The 21440-nt window shown below is 38.7% G+C and overlaps 1 protein-coding gene across 3 annotated transcripts in view; it reads right to left on the bottom strand.

Moving 5' to 3' along the window:
* Positions 1–4236: 4236 nt before the first annotated feature.
* Positions 4237–21440, bottom strand: part of BEAN1 (brain expressed associated with NEDD4 1) — a 53480-nt gene continuing 36276 nt past the window's right edge. For all 3 annotated transcript variants that reach the window (XM_057396605.1, XM_057396604.1, XM_057396607.1), the window contains 3 exons: positions 20853–21059; positions 18187–18331; positions 4237–5058 (listed from right to left, as the gene is read on the bottom strand). In XM_057396605.1, the coding sequence (XP_057252588.1) occupies positions 4719–5058; positions 18187–18331; positions 20853–21059 (692 nt within the window). In that variant the 3' untranslated portion in view covers positions 4237–4718. The remainder of the gene's footprint in view (positions 5059–18186; positions 18332–20852; positions 21060–21440) is intronic.

A 21440-nucleotide genomic window follows, 5' to 3' on the forward strand; every position in this document is an offset into this window, starting at 1 on the left:
AGAGGACATGGAAAGCTGCACTAGGACAGGACTGAAACTCGGCCTTTCCGTTCCCAGTGACATGTGGAATCTTTCTTTCTCTACAATGTATAAAATACCAATTCTCCATTTCCCGTCAGTTCTAGTATCTCATTTTTACATGACAATGGAGAATAGCTTTCTACTCGCTGTCGTGCAAAACCAAGAAAGATAAAACCTTTCTTTTTCCTTTACTCTAGGCACTCGGGTTTGCCAGCCTCCTTGACTTGTAGACCCTTGGCTTGGATTCTGTTTCCTAATGGAGCAGTAGTGAGTGGAGAGCTATTTTGAATGATTTAGGACAAATAGTGTTATTTATATGCCTAAGCTGCAGTTATTCGCGTTTCTTCATTTCTTTTCCTTGAAGTGTGACATTACTGGCTGCTGGTTAGCTGCTGTTGATCTCAGTGTAGTTCTTAGACATTCTCCTGCAGTCTAGCAGGTTGCTTCGTGTTGTGTGTTTGTGAATTTGAGCCTGCATTTCTCAAGTGCAGGAATTGTATTTATTTCACTGAACTGTACCTTGTTCTTTCCAGGCTATTTCTGTCTCTTCAGATCTCAGTCTTGCTCTCCTTCATACTCCTGCCTCTCCTATTTTAATGTGATTTGCTGATTTTAATAGGTCCTTATTCTCTTTCAAAGCTCTGAAAACCAGCAACACTCAGTATTTTCATTAGGACATAGGTGATCCCACCTGATGCATTGTTTAAAAGTAACACAGAGCATTCTGTGTGATAATTATTATTTTAATTTACAGAAGTCTGTGGTTATAATTTTATGCAGAGAGTGTTTAACCAGTTTAAGAAGGGCAATGGTTTGTCAGACTGTACTGTGACCAGTTAAATCATTTTGATGTGGTTTCCATTCAGGAAATACACTGTTACTCACTTTGCTGAGCTAACAAATTATCTGTTTGAATATTTCTGGGAATGTTTGCCTGTTATTTACTGTTTTTTTTACCCTTTTTCCTAGGTGGTATGTTGCATTTTCCAGTCTTCTGGCCATAGTAATTTTCAGAGGTACTAATGAATGTGTTTGTGAGGGTTTCTGATGCTTTCTGAAATGCCTGAGAGTACTTCAAGAGTAATAATTTTTACTGCGGCAGAATTGCAGGGTCTTCTCTTTCTGCTTTTGCTGAGCTGGGCTGATCCTGCCTGACTGGTCTCCCTGAGCAGGAGAGACCTGACTGCTCTTATTGCTGCTTATTCCTGTGATTTCTGAGAAATGTAAGATCCAAATGTAAGTTGCTGAATCACGATGTTGTGTAGTCAACAGTTGCTTAGTTGCCTAACTAACATGAAGCTAAAGGCTGTGGGTAGTACCAAAGTGATACTGACACAATAGAAAGCACAGAAGCTGTGTCAAATACACATACATTCTTTACTAAAAGCTTTGTGTAAAGATCAGTACACTAAAAATCGAAGCAAAAGAGTTTACAGAAATACAGTACTGTTACCACATAGCGAGAAACAGCATATCCAAAGTTTTCTTTCTGATACTAGTGATGTAATGCATGAAAGGCCCATGTTAAGCCTGTTTTAGCACTTGTATTAAAATTATGTGACAGTTTACAATAGAATCACAGCAGACTGGTTAGGGTTAGGGACCTTAAAGCTCATCTAGCTCCCATCCTCTGCCACGGGCAGGGACTACTTCCACTAGACCAGTTTGCTGAAAGCCATATAATCCGATGGAAAGATAAGAGTTTCTTAAAAGGGGCATCAGAAAACATTCCTGTCAACTGTGCTGAGATTTATCCAGGATCTTAATTATTTTCCAAGAAATGTTCTTTTTGCATCATTACAAGAAATCTTAACACTTTTCCAGTAGTAGCATTGGAAGCTGTTAGAGCAGCTTTAGAGGTGTGGACTTCTCTTTCTAGCATTGTCTATTTGCAAAGGTATATGGGTTGGATTTAGAAGCCTTCTTCCCTATAACTTTGTTGGCTATCACCTAGTTAAAAAGATTAACAAGAGCAGAAAAAACTAAGCTACTCTTGCAAGTGATTGTAGTAAGATACCGCTCAAGGTAGCACATTCTACTTTAAAATCACAGTTTGTTTTTTCAAGACTTTTTCATAATGAATGACATGCCATACACATTTGGTCCTAACCTGGAAAAATGTTAACAGTATGGAAGTGTTATGTTTTGGTTGGTTTCCAAATTTTGATGTACTGGTCCCTCATTGTGGATCAAACTAGAAGGCTTGACTTTACGATGTGGTATACCACAAGAGGGAGTAGATGGCTATTTGTAAGCTGTGCTGCTACATACAATGTAGATCACAATGCTAAGGATGCTTAACTTATAAAGTGAAGAAAGACTTAATTTTTCTATAATATTAATAATGCATTTCTATCATGAGGTAAAATACAAATCCCCTATTTTCATGAGGACTACTTAAAAGCAGCTTAATTTGTAAACAACAGATAGAAAGTTAGCAGAATAGCATAAGATCCCCATCAAGTTAAAAGGCAAACAGGTTGAAAGGAGTTCCCAACATGCACAGAAACTGTAAGCATATATAACAGAACAGAGGCTTGCCTGACAGAGGTGAAAAGCCCTCTGTGTTAGTCTTCAGAAGAACCTTCAGGTTTGCTATGTTACAGTAAAACACACATTTTTGGAGGGGGGAATCACATTTGCCTTCTAATACTTATTAGATTTCTCCTTCCACCTCCCCAGTAGTAACCTGAAGTAAGCAGGTCTGGTCTCAGTGCCTTAGGCTGTTCTAGGCAGGTCTCCAAGAACTGCAGAAGACACAGCTATGAAAGTATGTCCTATCCTGCATAAATAAACCCTTGTACTTGCCTTCACTTTTTATATTCCTGCCAATAAACTGACTGGTACATTTTTATGCTGGTTTTCGTTTCTCACCCCTAATAGATGGTGTAGAGTTTTGATTCTCATTGCAGGATACTTTGCATACCACAAAACTGTGTACACTAGTACTTTACACAGAGGAATAGTTCTATTAAAGATACAAATGTGAAATACAGCCTACGTTCTGGAAATCCCTGCCAGCAGTTTTGGAATGCTAAATTGTGATTTTTGTTGTTGTTGTTTTGGGTATAGTATCCTGAGAATATTGAATATCTTGCTGAAATGCAAAAGAATTCTCTTATTTTAGCAAAATACATATTCACTCTCATCTACTTAGCAAAAAATGCATCCTTACCTTATCTCATAATGTGCATATCACTCAGTAGTAGTATAATCTATACAGCAGTAAGGACCATATAATTAGTTTCCATCTAAGCATTAATTATAATTGTGTCAATCTTTGGAATGTTGAACGATGATTATAGTTGAAAATTATTTGGTATTTACAAAAAATGTAAGTGCAATTTTAATAATTTGGATGATGCTTCCTTTTAAACACAATTACATATTTACTAATTTTTACATATTCTGTAATGGGGGTAGTAAACTGAAGTCTGTTTTATCAGTGTAAAACTATTATTATTTTTTTATCAGTAAAAATACCTCCGAGAGATTAGTGGCAATGATCGTCTGATAGCTCTAGTAACTAGTACTGGCTGAAAGTGGATTTTAGTCCTCACGTGGGGGTATGATTCTTGTGTACCACGCAAGATTAAACTCTCGCATTTGCAGTTTACCTCTGCTGTTCAAGCTAGCGTGGATCTCCAATTTGTATGCAGTTATCAGATGAATGTGTGAGAAGTCTAGGTTTAAGAACAAAGGCCACAAAGATTTGCGGGTAGCAAAATTTCAGTGGAAAGGATCATGCCTAATAAAAGAGGTTTCTGCACGAAATGAGGTTGTCTGTTACTGTGCATGCCAGGTCCAGCATCTATTATTTACATCATACTAATGCAATTACTAGATGCCAAGGTACTTTGTAATGCTACAGGCTCCTTACTGAAGAAAGAGACCAGTTAGTGCCTGAAAACGCAGTCATGCATGGGAATTGACATGAAGTATCTTCTGGGATTCCAGACAATGTCCTTCCCTTGGCACTAGCAGGTTCCTGTGTAGGGCATGCAGCTTCCAGGCCTGCACACAGCTGTAGTACAGCTTCCGTACTTCTGCCAATTGGTGTTTTGGGGATCTGCTGCCACCTTGTCATCACTTGGTGCTGGTTTCTTCTGAGGAAGCCTTACAGCAGGCTGTGCAATGGTCTGTAAAGCTTGGTACTGGCCATACTTTTTTTTTTTCCCCAAAGAAAAAATGCCAAAATAACATTCTTCTTTTTCTCCTGTATGGTACTGTTAGTCATGCTTTGCAGGCAGTGCCTCTGTCTACTCAAAATACATATTTAGACAAACAATTATTTTAAAATGCCTTGTTGCCAAGACACTGAATGAAATGTACTACAAAGACAACAAAATACTATTCCTTCTGCTTGAAAACATGCAAAGTATCATAAAATCAACAAGTAGTCTTGAATGGGTAGCACGTATCTATATTAAGAGTGGCTGATTTCATTGTGTTTTGAAATGCTTCAGAAAGGTCAGATGCAGATTGTCACTGGTTCTCTTTGATGCTGTGAGATGTCACAGAACTTTGAAGCCAAAAAGGGAAATTTAGGTAAACTTTCAAAGTTTTCTGTAAAAGATAATATCTCATTGCAACCTTTTTAAAGATATAAAATAGGTAAAACTTTCAAAGGTTTTATTTTTCCATTTAAACGGGTTCTGTTGGTTCTTCAGAAGAGTTGAAGGAAAGAGCCACTTTAATTATATGACCTGATTCAAAATGGCTTGATAGGTAGGAGAAGAATTTTTCAGCACTTCGATGGGAACAAGTGATACGGGGGTATTCTGTTGACGCACCACTGTCTCATACCGGGAAGTAGCCCCCAGAGCGAGAGGCGACAAAGAGATGGAAGAAGTGGGCCGCTGCAAGTTCTGCAGCCGGACTGGACAATTTGCAGTGCATGCAGACCCACATGCTGCTTCCAGGCCAATGTTTATAGATGTTTCATTTCTTCGACAAGGGTCTGTAACAGAATATGGGGGAGGATTATCTGTGGGCATATACATTTGTCTTGCTCCTGGCCCCACGCATTCTTCATAGCTGAAAGAAAAAAAAGTATTTTTCATTAGATTCCTGTGAAAAATGCCACAGTACATTATTTTCAGCATAACTTATGCAGGTAAAGCGAGAAGAAAAGGATTGCCTGGTGTTCTGTTCTTCAGCCCACATTCTTGCTTACCCTGCCATGTGAGACACTCAAGAACATTGGCACAGCTACAGGTTAGGCAGAGAAGACATTCAGAGCAGCCCTGTGGAGAAGGACTTGGGGATTTTGGTTGATGAGAAACTTAACATGAGCCAACAGTGTCTGCTTGCAGCCCAGACAGCAACCATATCCTGGCCTGCATCAAAAGGAGCATGACCAGCAGGTGATCCTGCCCCTCTGCTCTGCCCTCGTGAGACCTCATTTGGAGCATTGTGTGCAGTTCTGGTGTCCTCAACATAAAAAGGACATGGAACTCTTGGAACAAGTCCAGAGGAGTCCACGAGGATGGTCAGGGGACTGGAGCACCTCCTGTATGAAGATAGGTTGAGAAAGCTGGGGCTGTTCAGCCTGGAGAAGAGAAGGCTGTGTGGAGACCTCATAGCAGCCTTCCAGTATCTGAAGGGGGCCTATAGGGATGCTGGGGAGGGACTCTTCATTAGGGACTGTAGTGATAGGACAAGGGGTAATGGGTTCAAACTTAAACTTGGGAAGTTTCGATTGGATATAAGGAAAAAGTTCTTTACTGTAAGCGTGGTGAGGCACTGGAATGCGTTGTCCAGGGAAGCTGTGAATGCTCCATCCCTGGTGGTGTTCAAGGCCAGGTTGGACAGAACCTTGGGTGCCATGGCTTAGTGTGAGGTGTCCCTGCCCATGACAGGGGGGTTGGAACTTGATGATCTTAAGGTCCTTTCTAACCCTAACTATTCTATGATTCTATAATACTTAAAAGCACATCTCCAAATACCTAAAGATCATTCCAGAGGTTCTGGTGAAAGTTCAGACTCCATTCTCCCACATGAAAGTAACATCTGTGGCAGCTGAGGTGCCTGGGGATAAGGCTAGTTCCTTACAGCTGGTGGTGCAGGAGCAAGACGACCAATGCTGTGGGCTCCCACAAACCTGTGCATGCTGAAGCCCCAGCACAGTGGGGGCTCATTCCTGCTCTCACATGCACATAAGTAACTGAGTTAAAAAATATGTAGGGTAGAAGGAAGTGGTGGTGATGTTCTGGTCAAAAAAAGAGCAATGGAGAGCTTTAGATGAAGTAAAGTTGTCACATTAAATGCAGTCCTCCTGACCCAAAGGTCTCTGGTGCTCAGCCAGCTACATGTGGTGGGTTGTTTGGGTTGCAGATCTATGCTGGCAGGGGCAGCAGGATTTCCTGCTGAGGTGCAGAGCTGCGATGAATAATCTTGGCAGACTTGTGCTGGTCATTCAGAAACCTGGGAGACTACCTCTCGTGTTCCTCCAGTGAAGGAGGAACGCAAGACAGACCAATTTGTGGGGTTTCTGTCAGGAGCCAGCTCAGGTCTATCCAGGCTTCATAGTTCTCACCAAGCTAGAGCCAAACTATTACCTCCTCACTCTGCTACCATGCTCAGCGCTTCCTGTTCTGCTGCAAATTCAGACAGGCACCTTAGATTGGAGCTTGGGCTGCAAAGCCTAGTGAAAAAAGAGCATACATAGACCAGCGTGTCTTTGTGTTTTCCCATGATCTATGTTGCAGGAAGAGGATCGGAGTGGATGGAGTGGGCATAAGCAGGTTCTCTGTGCATTTGTACTGTGCTGCACTGGCACTGCCCAGCCCTCTGAGCTAAAGAGCTCTGCTGGCATGGCACTGCAGCCCTAGGGAGGGCTGAACCAGAGCGGTTGCATCTGGTCTGTTATGTGGGTGGTACACTGTCTGGCTATCCTAGCCTCACCTGTTCACAAATTAAAGCTGACTCCAGTTTTGCTATCAAACCAGTCTAGGCCAGGTGGTATTGAGGAAGGTCCTTTGTTCCTGGGTCACTGGCTACAGGCAAAGTGAGGAAGAGTCATAACATCATGATCTTAAACGTTGGATCTGCTTTGTGGCTGCCTTCTTTAATTGTGGCAAAGCTCTCAGTTCTGAAGGAGGGAGTGTTTCCTGTAAATAACCACTGCCTACTCAGTTAACCTGAAAAACAGTTCTGCTGGAGCCAGACAAATTAAGAACCCATTTCCTCAACCACACTCACTGCAGAGCTATTAAGATCTAGGATATTTCCTGAAACTTTGGATATTTAGCATATGTCTTCCCAACAGACTGCAGGCAGTTATTCTGCCCCTTGTAATTGCATTTCTGCCAGGCTAAACCCAAGCTAATAAACCCTACTTGTAGATTGTAAATGGCTTGTGGCAGGGCAGATTGCATTCGTTCGTGTGAGCTCAAATCTACTGCAAGTAGAAAAATACTTGTTTCTGCTGTTCTCATTCACAATTTTCTCTGAGCAGTCCTGAGGATTTTGATGGTATTGTTCTTAGTCCAAGTGATGGAAGCGGGTTTTGGAGAAGGGAAAGGTAAGAAAATGAAATCTTAGTACTAGGTTACTAAATAAATATCCTCAGATGTGTTTATTTTTATATTCCTTTTATCTTTATATTCATGAGGACAATGGTTTTGAATTCAGACTAAAAAATTCAATTGCCCCATCAGAAAGCATACTATTCAAAACCAACTCTGTTCTAAAGATCCTGAATAGGGTTGCTAGATACTTCAGAAACAAGTCCCAGTATGTAGGAGGGTGAATGGCTTTTATCTAGCATAGATAAACGGATAAGGGAAAAGATTTGATAATTTCATAGATAATTGAAAGGATTTCAGTCCAGCCTCTACTAAACCCATTGACACTTTCAAGCATACCTGATATTCCTTTAAAACATCTTAGTCCTTAGTCAGAGATCAAGGACCTGATGTCCTTAACTCTTCAAGAACTCAGTGAAGGAAGAGACACTCTGCAGGATTACTTACTATAAGCTGCATCTTTACTTTGGTTTTGCTGACCCAAAGCCCTGTGAACTTATTTAAAATCTTTCCACAGGTTTTGACTAACTTAATCAGGCTAATGAAGAGCACCTACTGTGTCCTGTTACCACAGTAGGTGAGTTTCAGTTTCTGAAAGGCCCATAGTGAAATTTGAGGTGAAAAATGTTAAATCCTTTTGCTGAGATGTAAAAGGGAAGAAACATTTCTGTCTCCCAGTTCTGGGCTTGGGCCCAATGCATGGGAAACCTGCTACTCACTTAAAAAAAAAATGGGCACAGCATGAACCTTCTGCTTACTGTTATCTGATCATCTGCATTTCTTTGTCTTGAGCTTACTTTAACATCTTTTATAGACTGCAGCTCAGCTCTGTAGAACTAAAATGCTGAGTAGGATAAACAGTGAAATGATCTTTTGTAAAGGAGGCTTTTAAGCATCAAGGCAAGTGGGTAGCAAATTACGGTTTTTAAGACCTGTCATTTTAGTGTTTAGTTCCAAATATCAATTATATTAGTATTAGGGTACTTTTTCTTCATACATACAATGGATAAAAAAGAATTATCTCTTTTCAACAAACTTGAATGCATGTAATATTCCCCCCCTCATTCTTGGCAATTGAGATCAGATTTTAAAAATTGGATATGGCAGTAAAGAACACATACCAGATTTTCAATTCGGTAACTTTTTGGCACCTTCACAGCTGTACTTACAGATCATTGTGACCAAGGAGACAACTAAAAATAATTCAAGTAGTTGTGTTTTTTTTTTTAATAACTTCTTATATTTCATTAGCAATTTATGATCTTGATACTCAGTTTCCCATAATCTCTTCTAAGCAGGTATCTTTGCTTGTAATGCTGACATTGCAAATAACTATTGCTATGATTCTGCTAGTGGAGGCTGCAGGTAAGGTTCCTAGCATTTTCTGTTCAGGATAGAAGGGAGATGAATTAAGGTCATGCAAGCAACTTTAACTTTGTGGGCTTTTCCCCTAGCTTCCAAGTGTTTTGTGTGTGTTTTTTTTCTTTTCTCTCCTCTGTTTAACAGCCTCAGTAATTCGGTTGTGCTTTGAGTGCTAGTCTAGAGGTATTCCTGTAGTATAATTAACTATAAGCATTTATTTTATTTTGCAGTCTCTCCTTCAAAGAAACCATAATACGTAAACCTAAACAGCTTTACCAGGATTCTAAGCAAGTATTATAAGAAGTAAAGTGCAGTTCTACAGGCAGCCATTGTCCAAGTCTTTTGGTGGCTGGAAAATCATTCCTCAAAAGAGGAATTTAAAGAATTACTTATTAAAAATTATAATAAGAATCATTTCTTGCAGTTGATTACCACGTATTCAAGTGACTGATACTGGACTAAATCCTTACTGTTATCTTAAAATAAAGTTTCATGTTTAAGGAGAAGAGGCGAACGGGCTCTTGCATTTTACTGCAGTTGAGGTGTGTATCATGAACTAAGTGGTACTTGCAAAGTTGTCCTGCAGTGTGGGTCTGCACCTTCTGGCGTACCTTTTAGGTTTCTTTCCTTTGTTGCTGTTTATATATTTTTTTTATTTTTTATTTTTGCCTAGTTTCTTGTCAGAATAACTTTATTGTCATTGTAGACTGTGCTATTCAGTTTTTAAGGGGTAATTATATGAGGAAAGGCAAGGTGGGCTGATGTCTCTTATCTTACTGTTGTCTTACCACATGTAAACATGATCTGTAAAGAGAAGAATGTTGGTTAAAAAATACAGCAGCTCTTCAAGCTGACCTTGTTGACTCAGAAGGTTGAGGAAGGGGAAATAACTTCATGAATTTGTCAGGTCTCATGGCAATAAATATTAGGGTAAGCTTGTTGCTAAGGAAACCCAAAAGCTTATTTAACTATCTGTCATTCAGAAATTATGACCCACTCTGGGGAAAGATGAAGGTTCTGCTTAGAGAACTTCTTAAGATATAAACAATAGCAAGTGAAAAAAAGGCAAATCTGGGGAATTAATTCTTCTTTGTGAAATAGATATCATTTTGTTTACTCTGTTCATTTGTTATATGTTCTGACTCTACTGAAATTGCTCCTGTTGCATTGTTTCTATTTTGCTGATGATGAACTGTCTTCTTTTAATAATGGTAAACAGAATCACTAAATCTGGAAAATACATGTGCTGACAGATTTAAGCTTCGATGAAAACAACACAGAAGATATTTGTATGATGTTGTTACGTAAAAAAGGAAAGCTGAAACTAGAAAAATACACTAACTCTGTAGAAGAAGAATCAAAGGAAAAAAATAATGATGTGCTTGATGCCTAAACAAATAGTTCAGCTCATGATGCCATCTCTGGTGATGCAATCTACTGATGATGCTATCTTTGATCGTGCAATCTATTAACAGCTGGTTTTGTAAGACAGTAGCTTGGGAATCTGTCAGTGTTTGAGGTGTTTTTTAGAATACATCTATAGTGATGTTATACATCTTTGGTGATGTACAACTACCATGAGGAAATGTATCATTTTTGACAGAACTGCTCTTACAGTTACATAAGTCATGAAATGAGATATTTTTCTACATTTATTTTTGATGATGACAATTTCCATTTGAGAAACTAGGTGCATTTCAATTCTGTAACTTTTTGGCACCTTCACAGGCCTACCTACAGATCATTGTGGCCAAGGAGACAACTACAAATCACAGAATCATAGAATAGTTAGGGTTGGAAAGGACCTTAAGATCATCAAGTTCCAACGATGGCAGGGACACCTCACACTAAACCATCTCACCCAAGGCTTCGTCCAACCTGGCCTTGAACACTGCCAGGGATGGAGCATTCACAGCTTCCCTGGGCAGCCCATTCCAGTGCCTCATCACCCTAACAGGAAAGAATTTCCTCCTTATATCCGATCTAAACTTCCCCTGTTTAAGTTTCAACCCATTACCCCCTGTCCTGTCACTACAGTCCTTAATGAAGAGACCCTCCCCAGCATCTCTATAGGCCCCCTAAATCATTCAAGTAGTTGTTGAACTGCTGACTATATTTTGAGTTTTCTTTTGCATGCTTTGTCAGTGATTAAAAAGTAATTAAAGCATTAGTTTAATATTCTAATATAATAGTAATCCATTCCATATTACTGAGTGTCTCATTCATTTAGTTCCATTCTTGAACAGTGACTTAGAGTAAGGAGCCAGAACATCCTTATTAAAAAAGAAACACCCTGAACTGCTGGAGCCTAGTAATTAGGTGAATGGTAGTGCAAGAATAAGCAAATGTAGTTAAGTGGCACGTCCTTCTATGCAGTTTCAGTCTTCTTAGTTACTGTGTTAGCATGAAACCAAAATCCATTTATCTTTGGGGGTGGATAATATATGAGAATTTTCTACTATGATCCCAAAATACAGTGGGTGAGGGGCTAAGTAACAAACATGTACCACCTAGAGGAAACAGCCCCAGCATCAGCCAAGATAGGGCCCTGAGGAATGATCCAAAGCTCTGCAGTATTGTCTGGAAATGTTTGGTTGCACAAATGTGGCTATTTAATCAAGGAGGATACTCCTCTTAAAGTACTCTGAAGGAACCTCTCTGTTTTTAATAGCTGTAAAATAACACTGATCTCCTAATTTAATTGACTTTTGAGCCCCCAGAGGTGTGGGAAATGCACCTCCAAGCTGCCTACAATGGTTTCTTTTTTTTTTTTTTTCTATCTTAAAGTTTTTAAATAGTAAAAAATGTAACCCAAGGTATTGTTCAAGGAAATATCTAAGGTTTGAGTAACTTAACACTTGAAGAGACAGGAAACCTAGAATGATTTTATTCCTTGGCTTTTTTTCTATTCATAGTTGTTTCTGGAATTTCTGAATGCACATAACTACAATAAGATTATTTGTGTGTTAGTTTGTGTTAATGAGAACTAAAAGTCTGGGTCTTTATTCTGCATTATGTGTCAAGGTAAGCTTGAGGAAGTTGTGACTCTTTGATGAATAAATATTCCAGATGAAAAATGAAATTAAATGTAAACCGTGTTTTCATGAGAACATACACCAGACAGCATTTGAAACTGTATCATACAGTTTCAACATAATTGTGCAGCTTTAAACAACTAAAATACATATTTTAAATCAAACAAGTGATTCTGTGATGAAGGGTTGGAACTAGGTTATTTTAAGGTCCTTTCCGACCCTAACTTTTCTATGATTCTGCATTTTTCTGTGGTACATTTTAGCCTGGCAATAATTTTATATAGTAAGAAGCACTTGATCAAAAGCAGTGTTAGGTTTCTGGATTTGGGAACCATTATTCAGTAAATGACAGTGAAGCTATGGACCTTGTTCAGTAATAATAATTAGTTAAAATAATCTCTTGTAGCCTCCCAAACCATGGAGTTAATTCACAAACAGGGTTCTAAACAGCAATAGCATTCTTTACATGTCAGCAGGAATGCCTGGCACCTGCTGATATTTGAGGGAGTTTGCCATGTGACATGTTTTAGAATCATATTCCTAGAAAGAGCTTTGCTTTAATTATTCTAGAAATGAATTCTGAGCAGGTGAAGGAATTACTTAGCTGCAACATGCAACAGGCTTGTGTTGTTTGTTTTTTTTTTATATGTACAGCAAAAGTACATAGCAATAGTTTGCACTTCTAGAGTGAAACTGGGACAGGTGTAAAGAAAGGCTGGTCAGACAAGACAGCCTCCCAGCAGATATTTTTGATGACAGAAAGTGAAGGGAATGCTATGCCTTAGCCTCACAACGTGCTGGCTGAAGTGTGAGAAGATTTTTGACTAAACTACAAGAAGCTTCTAAAACGAAAGATGTGGGTATTTAAGATGAATGGAAACACCACAAAAAGAAACAGTCAGGAAATGGCTGTAAACAAATTTAAGCTGGAAATAAGAAGGTTGCCATAATAATTAGGAATGAGATCTGTCCCTAGGTATTCTGGAATGAGCATAATGGGGACAAAAGATCTTTACAAACTCAGCAATGGAATAGGTAAATTTCTATTAAAAATGAGTACTTGCAGCAGCAGAGGTGGGATTGGGTACCTGCATAAGATTCTTTCAAGCCTATGTTCCTCTGACTGAAATGGCTTCCTGAAGTATGATCTGTTAGTAGAAAAGAGCAAGATGGAGGCAATCTGGGGAAAACCTGTCCATAGAGTGGACAGAACTTGATGGTGCTGCCACTGGTGTGTCATCAGCTGAGAACCTTGCTAGGGCAGGGCTCTGTTTGGAGATATACCAGAGGCATCTGAAGTACCAGTCTGGATACACTTGTTGGAATCTGACCTCTCCAAAGGCTGCCTTAATCTCGGGCATTAAGACAATCTACCTGTGCTCACTATATGGGCTGTGAAATGCAGATTTTGGGTAAAAATCCCTTCACAGCAGAGAGGAACTAACTAACCAAGAAGAAATTAACTTGTTTCTATACATAATATTAATTAGGAGTAGCTACAGGATGTGAAGGGAGAAGCTTTTGGGGATCTAGCTGCTCAGAATTTGGAGTTGAAAGAATTGAGAGTTTTATCTCATGTCATGATTTTCAGTGGATTTAACTGTCATATTTCCAATAGCATTTTTTACTTTACTGACCACAAATCTCAGGATGTTGAATTGAAATCTGAACTTAACCACAAACATCCATCTTATGCTTTGCCAACTGTCATTGGAATGTGCCAAAAAATACTAACCCTGCATGCATGTAGGAAAAGTGGCCTTGGCAAAGGAATACAGCACAACATAGCAAGTTTTAAGTTACTTTCCAGAAAGCCTAGTTCTGTCATTCAGGAAAATCTGGGAAGCTGGTTCAAGCCTTCTTCCCTCTGATATGGCTAACTTGCATTCTCAGGAGTGGGGAAGGGAAAAAATGTCTTAGAAAGTACCTTAAGTAGTGTGTTTTGGTGTTTTTTTTTTGCTTTCATATTTTGAAATTGTGGCCTGTCTTTAAGACACAGCAGTTCCTTTTGCCACTTTAATTTTTAAATGGATTTGACCATTTATACAGTACAGACTGAACATGGGTATTAAAGAGTACTGGAATTTCTGAAACCTAAACCACACAATTTTCTATGGAATTGGTCCTATATAGATTGGGCAAAATGACCAGATAAGGTAGAGTGAGCACACTTAATCGTGCAGTCTCTTCCCCCCAAAGTTTTTAATATGAATACTAGGATAAGGGGTAACTAACAGGTTTTTATCATACTGTGCCCTGCAGGACACATTTCAGTGTGAAATAGAGAGGGCTTTTGTGGCTGCCATTAAAACTATTCCTGAAGCTAAATCCCTCCATCTCGCTCAGGAGTCATTCCTTAGTGATGTTCAGTATTAGACAGTCATGAGTCACAGATGAAAAACGTGATAACCTTGGTTGCCTAAAGCTCTGTACATACCATTAATATCCAATCACTAAAGAGTAAAAAAGCACTCAGTTGAGTAGGGTGAAATGCATTTCCTCTGCCCAAAAGGTGAAAAACTGATAAAATTCCTTTTGTGCCAGGAACCTCAAATCTTGGTAGTGTTAGGATTTTAGAGACTCACATCAAGAAAATGCGATAGTTTTTAATTTACTTGGTCCTTGATTGGTACTGTACTTCAAGCCATTTAAAATATGTAAGATCAAATTATTTTTAAACAGTTTTCTTATTACGTATATATGAAAAGATAATTAGGAAAGCTCACTATAAGTGTCTGTGTTACAATGAGCTCTAGGCACAGTGAACGTAAGCACGAAGCTTGTGATTTCTATCTGTAAAGGTATTATCTACACAGTGCCAACAGCATGTGTTTGGGATATATAAAATGACAACTACAGTGATCTTGATCAAACTTGACCTTGAAAATGCTTAGTTTTCATGCCCACTGTATTTTGTTTTTATATTTCCCTTTTACACCTCATATAAAATCAACCTGACAAATGCTAACACAGATCTGAGATTCATTAGGAAATCATTAGTTATCCTAAAGGGATGTTTATGGATAGATATTTTGGGCTGTCAAGACAAATTGACCAAATGGCTTCTCTGCAGCCACCTTCCAACTGTGGCAGGCTAATGTCAAACCTTAGTGCATGGTATTCCTTTAAATCCACTAAGAAAGTGTTTAGTGGAAGTGTCTATGGTGATAATCAAATTGAGCCTCAAATGAAATTTGTGATTTAGATATCAACATAGTTAAACTATTAACATCCCAAGGCATTTTTCATGAATTATTTTCCCAATTAAAGTTTTTATGTAAGTAGTATTTTGTATTGGACTTTCAACTGGAGAGTCAAGACTCTCTCAACTGGACAGACCTGAACAGTTGGTGCTCTCTCTGCCATAGAAATGGGTACTGTTAACTTTGACTCTATTTCATCAGCCTTCCGCTAAACTTCCTTTTCCACTAATTTCATGGTTTACAGCCCAGCTGTAAAATCTAATGAAAATATTCAACACTGATTATAATCACACCCTTGGCCAAATAGAGATGGTGTGCTTTCTCCTTAAATCATTTCAGAAAATATCATTTTAGCAAAAATAGTACACTCAAGAACACTTGGCTCTGCAGCACCTGGTACAGTGTTGTAATACTGTGGCCTTTTGCATTAGAGCAGGGTGGTTAAATGAAGTTAATGCCTTGGTGTCTGTTTGGGGCAGCAGGACACTAGTTTTCACTCCTGAATTCCTTCACTTTAAGTATGTTCAGTGTTATTTTGCAAGGCAGTTGCTTTCCTTGCTGCTCTTCATTCCTGTCCTGTTCATGCTACTGTTGGATTGTTAGTTTTTGGGAATGCTAGTTTAGCTTTAAATGACATCCTGCACTGCATGAATTTGAAGGAGGAATAGCTAGTGCTACATTTAAGTAAACATACTCTTCAAAACACGTGTAACAAGACTGACCCCAGTGAGTTAATATTTTAAATACAGAAGGTCAACCATGTCTTGTTTTTGCTTCAAGGCGCTGTCTGGCAGTCAGTTTTCCTGCTGTTAGCGCCCACCAATCCAAATAATCTCCATGCTCTACTAATTAGAAAAAATACACTTTAGGTTATGCCATTGTGGGGAGCGTAAAGGTAGCTATGCCAAAATTTTTCAGGCTCTTATATAATGCAGTGTATTCATACAATGCTTTTCAACAAACAATTTTCTGAACGGAAAACTACAATAGACTTTATAATGTATCATCTGTAAGTGTAAATGTGTCTCTATGTAGCTTTGCTTTCAGCCATCTGCTAAGCTCTGCTTTTCCTTAAAGTTTTCTCCAAGTTGTATTGCTAAGATATAAACCAATAAGATTTTGATGACTTGCCCAAACTACTTTTTCTAAAATATTTAACTCAGGTAGCAGTGAGAAAACAGCACATTTGACCTGTGATGCAGAACTACAATTAATGGGATAAGTGTTTCCTTGTGCATGCCGAATTGGATGTTGGGCCCCTCAAGGACTCTTGAAGAAGCAGTGGTTGGACACCTTCATGTCTCTCTGATCCTAGTACTGAGGTCCCAGAATAGTTTCTTAGAACAAGACAGGACACAAGATAGTTAACTTGTTCCAGGCTTATTGCAGAAGAAGCTGGAGAATTTATAGGGAAGCACAGATTATCTAGTGCTATCCTATAATACTCACATATCTCCTTTCAAACAGAGAACTCCACAGAGGCAGAAAATCCTTCTTTGTTTCTGTTTCAAACTGGAAATGGAAGCAACCTATAGTTTAATCTTAGGAGACCTGTCTGCTCAAGGAATTCTCAGAGGTTGTTCTCAGAAATGTGTCTGACTGCCCCCTCAAGCTGTTGCTTGGGTGGCAGCTGGCAGGCTTGTATTAGTAAAGACTTGTGGATGTGGGTCCAAAAAACAGTCTAAATTTTCAAGTAGATTTATATGAAGTTCTACAAATTTAGATGCCAGGCTCAGAATAATTTTTCACATGTGAGCTTTAACCTAAAATATTTCTAAAAGCCCATTTATTATATAGTTTGACTTTGTAATAAGGGGGTGCTTTTAGACCATGCATAGAATTGAAAACGCAAAGATCTACATATTGTATGTTAATATTACTGACTTGCTCTATATTGCACGTGTATACAAGCAGTCGGGAAAGGGTCTTATGAATATATTGGTTTAACTCAAATCAGAGTCTGCTTAAAAGAAATAAAAGAGAAAGAAACAACAAAAAAAAGGTGTGTGTGTGTGTTATGGCTGTTTAACCGTTATTTGGTGTTTGTAAGATACAGCACTACAGAAAGCCTGAAGTGATATTCTGTTTAAAACAATTTCTGTTGATTCTTTGGAGGGAGTAATTGAATTCCTTCATTTATTAAGCTGAAGGTGCAGCAGCCATACATAAGGGATAGAGGTGGCCTGAAGTACAACTCCTATCTCTCACGATGGCCATTCTTGTATTGTGTGAATACAGGCACCCAAATGTGGAAGGAGCTGCTATATAATATCTGGAATAAGTGTCTTTGGAAAGAGCCTCTTATAGTGATGTTTCCTCCCAGGCAATCAGAACTGTCTGATACTTGAAGGATGCTCTTCTCTGAAGATGCTACTACAATCCTGGCAACTATGGCTCTCCAGAGCAGGTTTGGGTTAAACAGCTAAAACTTTTTGATAGAATAGTGGAGCTAAGAAAGCTGAGAAGTCTGACTTGCTAAAAAATATAGGAAGGTTTCTTGTACTTCACCCTCTTCTGCCCCCCCCCCCCCTTTTTTTTTGTTGGTTGTGGGTTTTTTGTTTTTTTGGGGGGGTCGTTTTTTTTGTTTGTTAGTTTGTTTTGTTTGTTTTTTTTGTTTGTTTTTCCCTGATCTGAAACTGACCTGAACAGTCTCAAGGTCAGTAATAAATGTAACCTGGAAGATCCTGGAAAAAAACAGATTTTTTTTTTTCTGGAATTGAAACTTTGACTTGTAAAATAACTTCTTTCAAGGATATAGGTTAATAAGTGATTTTCCTTGTGTGTTTCATTAGTATGCCATCAGTATGATAGATTTTAATATGGATGTTACTAAATAAGAATTGGCTGTACACACATCTTTAGTAAAGATACAGTCTGCTAAGGAAAACTTGTCCTCAAACTAAACAAGGTAGGTCTGTATTCAGAGTTTGTGTGACCTCATTTTTGTAGTGGGTATAGTCCTAGCAGTTTTATTTTCTTCTTTAACCAGCTTTGTACATGCAGGACTGTAACACTCATTCTTAGAAAAGTGCTTACCGTGGAGGTGAATCGGAATATATGACATTGACCACACGTTGACGTGTATCCACACTGGCACCAAGCTCAAGATTTGGGGGATACTCCTCTATGCAGGCGGCTCTCAGCTCTCCAAAAGAGCCACCGTAAGAGAAGCCATCTGGAGCTGGAAAACAAGCAATAAATACTTGCTGCTTTTTTCCTCTATGGTTTCTCTGAGGCAATATCACTGTTCATAACACTGCCATAAATCGGAAAATAAAATCTACCAGAGGCAGAGGAATTAGTGGTGTTCTGGAACAATCAGGTTTCATAGGACATTTCTACTCTTTTAAGAGCAGATTAGCATAATCTGTAGACAAACATAGTATTTCAGCTATGGCACTAAATATTCAGTGCTGCCCTACAAGATGCAAGTGTCTAAAACTTTTCTTGTGCCTCAAAGGTTGAAAAGGAGCATTGGTTCTGCTGCATGCAGCTTCTAACAGTAGCAGCATTGCTGAAGCTCCCAGGAGCTGCATACATTGAAACCTTGCCAGTTCTGCAGGTTTTTAACAGAAAGCCTGTGTGTTTGATTATAGGTCTGTGTCTTGAGAAAAAGCTTTTCTCAATAAAAACACAAAAAGTGGAAACCATGGAAAATAGTAGAGAAAATCATCCTCCTGCCTGCTTCAGACCTTTCTTAATGCTTCCATGCAAGAGCTTCATAGCTCCACAAAAACCAAAAGTGAGTGCTATTTTCTGTTTTAGAGCATAGTTAGCTAATGCTTAACATTCCGGGGTAAATTTCCCTAAGAATGTCCCAAAGTGTGGAAATGCAGGGATCTCTGCTCCCCTGCCCTCTGCAATTGTCTTCCAAATAAAGTGATCCCTCTTTTTAGCTTGCTGCATTAAAATACTACCTGGAGAAAAGGGACAGCTTCTAAAATGCATTGAAGTAGCAGTGTCTCTCTGAACAGAGGGCAGAGGACAGGATTCACTTAAAGTGCCTGTTCCTCCTTCTGGCAATTTTCACCTCTGCCAGTGTGTTCTCAAGGAATTTATCAGGACTAATCCAGTCTGTCATGCACTGTGCTTTCCTTTGGCTTGATGAGGGAAGGAAGCCAACTTTGTAGTGACTCCCACTGCTCCCACGCTGGCCGGTGGACATGTGCTGAGATATTAGGCCAGCTTGTGCTAATGTAAAATTTACACTTAGATAGACTGGCTCAATTTATTTTCAGATAATTCTTTTGAATTTCCCTAAAAATATCACCATGGTTTTCTTTTTCCATTTCTCTAGCATTGACAATTCTAATGAGTGGTTTGAAAATTGTCCTTTATGTTTTCACCTGGCTTCTGGGTTTTTAAAGGGGCTGAAATTAGTAATGATTGAATTTTAATGCTATTTTATCATGCCAAAATATTTCTGTTTATGGGTAAAACCCAGTAATGCCAATTTGCATTTAACTATTTAATCTCAAATTTAGCTACTGAAAAGTAGGAAAAATAGATGTTACAATAATAGTAGACATTAGTTTTCTGTACATTTTTTTCCCCTTTATTACCATGGGAGTTTGCATTTCACTTCTTTTTGAGTCTAAAATTTGTTCCAAAAACAAAGATGTTACTCATTTATCTAGATGAATGCTTCTGGAAAAGCCAAAAAAAATTATCCCTGGCTCCAGGTGGACAAACTGATCCTATGAAATGTGTTTTTCTTTTAGACACAAAAATACTGGTCCAAATAATTAAATGACTGACTTCAGTGGATACTTGATTTACCTTAGTGAAATCAAGATGTGAGCCAATGCTTTTTTATGTAGCTCACTACTATTATCTATATAGACAAAAAACCGCAACAATATGCAAAGCACAAAACCTGCAGATACAGGAGCCTAACCACAGGTGACATAACTGTTGTTGCTCCACTCAATTCATTAACCCATTTATCTTTTGAATTTTTACTAGCTGAAGACTTAGAGTTATCTTTTTGTAACTGTTATTTTTTTTTTTCCCCCTTAAATATAGAAATAATCAGATCCTATCATTTCCTTGACAAAGTGGCTTTTAAGTTCTGGTCAGCAAACCCAAAATTGGCCAAAAATAGAATTCTGTAATTAACTTCTTCCTATTCCCAAATACTTTTGAGGTACCAGGGGTTTTGTTGTGGAGGGAGGAATTAGGGGGATAGCAACTGGCACTTTTTTAATAGAAAACCACTCTTTTTTAATGATGATGACAGTTGTAATGACATTCTCATGCCCTGTTGTTCTGTTTATATCTAGTTATTAACTTGTGGTCAGGGAAGTAGTAATTGCCCAGTCACTGTTGTAGGCTGTAGGAAATTAAAACATTCTTGGCTTTCCAACAAATACAAATTACATTATATGCTATACCAAGGCTATCATGGGATATGAAAATAAACTTATCAGGAGTCTAGCCATGGAGAAGAAATATTACACTGTATGAATGGAAAATAACCTGTTTAAGAAATGCTGTTTTATTGGCGTTGCATGGAACTTGTATTATGTGAATTCAGTGCCAGCACAAACACATTATTAAACTACAAAGCTGCCCGTGACCTACTTATCCTATTTTTTTAATTACATTTTTATCCCTTGCACAGCAGCCAGATTCCTTTTGTTGCCTGTATCACTAGCTTATTAATAAAGTTAACATTACCTTGCTATAACTAGTGATCTTACCATAAAAAACATCTGTTCTCGGACGCTGGCGTCTCAACCGCCTTTCCTTTCGCAGACCGCCAACAATGATTGTAATACAGGACAGAAACAGCACAATTCCGATCACTACTCCAGCCACCAGAATAGGTGAAAAAAAGAAATGGGTTTCATTTCCATGATCACCGTAGTTGGGGAATTCACTATCTGAGTCGCTTTCGTTCACGACTTCTGTACAGCAGAGAGAAAGAACATGTCAGTTGTGAAGAAAGACATTTACAGTGTGGTTATTCAGATGCCAAAACTAAGGGCTTTCAAAGCCCTAAGAGACAGCCTGAGACAGATCAGTTATATGAATTCATGCTTTTATGGACAGCCTATTTACTAGACAGCTTTCTGGAGCTGTTAGTAACTGACTCTGGGAGAGTCATTCAGCAAATGTTTCCGTGTTACTGGGGAATATCCTGCTGGAGCTGATGAATGTTACATAATTTTGATTACTTATTCCTGGAAAGATTCTTTGTATAATTATGCTGAAAGAACTGAAGTGCACAAGGAGCAATGTGAAAACCCAAAAACTTGGGCTCCACCTGGAACAGAGAAATTGTGTGT

This window comes from Pezoporus wallicus, unplaced genomic scaffold (assembly GCF_028554395.1).
Source record: "Pezoporus wallicus isolate ANWC-B61680 ecotype Strahan unplaced genomic scaffold, APGP_CSIRO_Pwel_v1 contig_3820, whole genome shotgun sequence".
NCBI lineage: Eukaryota > Metazoa > Chordata > Aves > Psittaciformes > Psittacidae > Pezoporus > Pezoporus wallicus.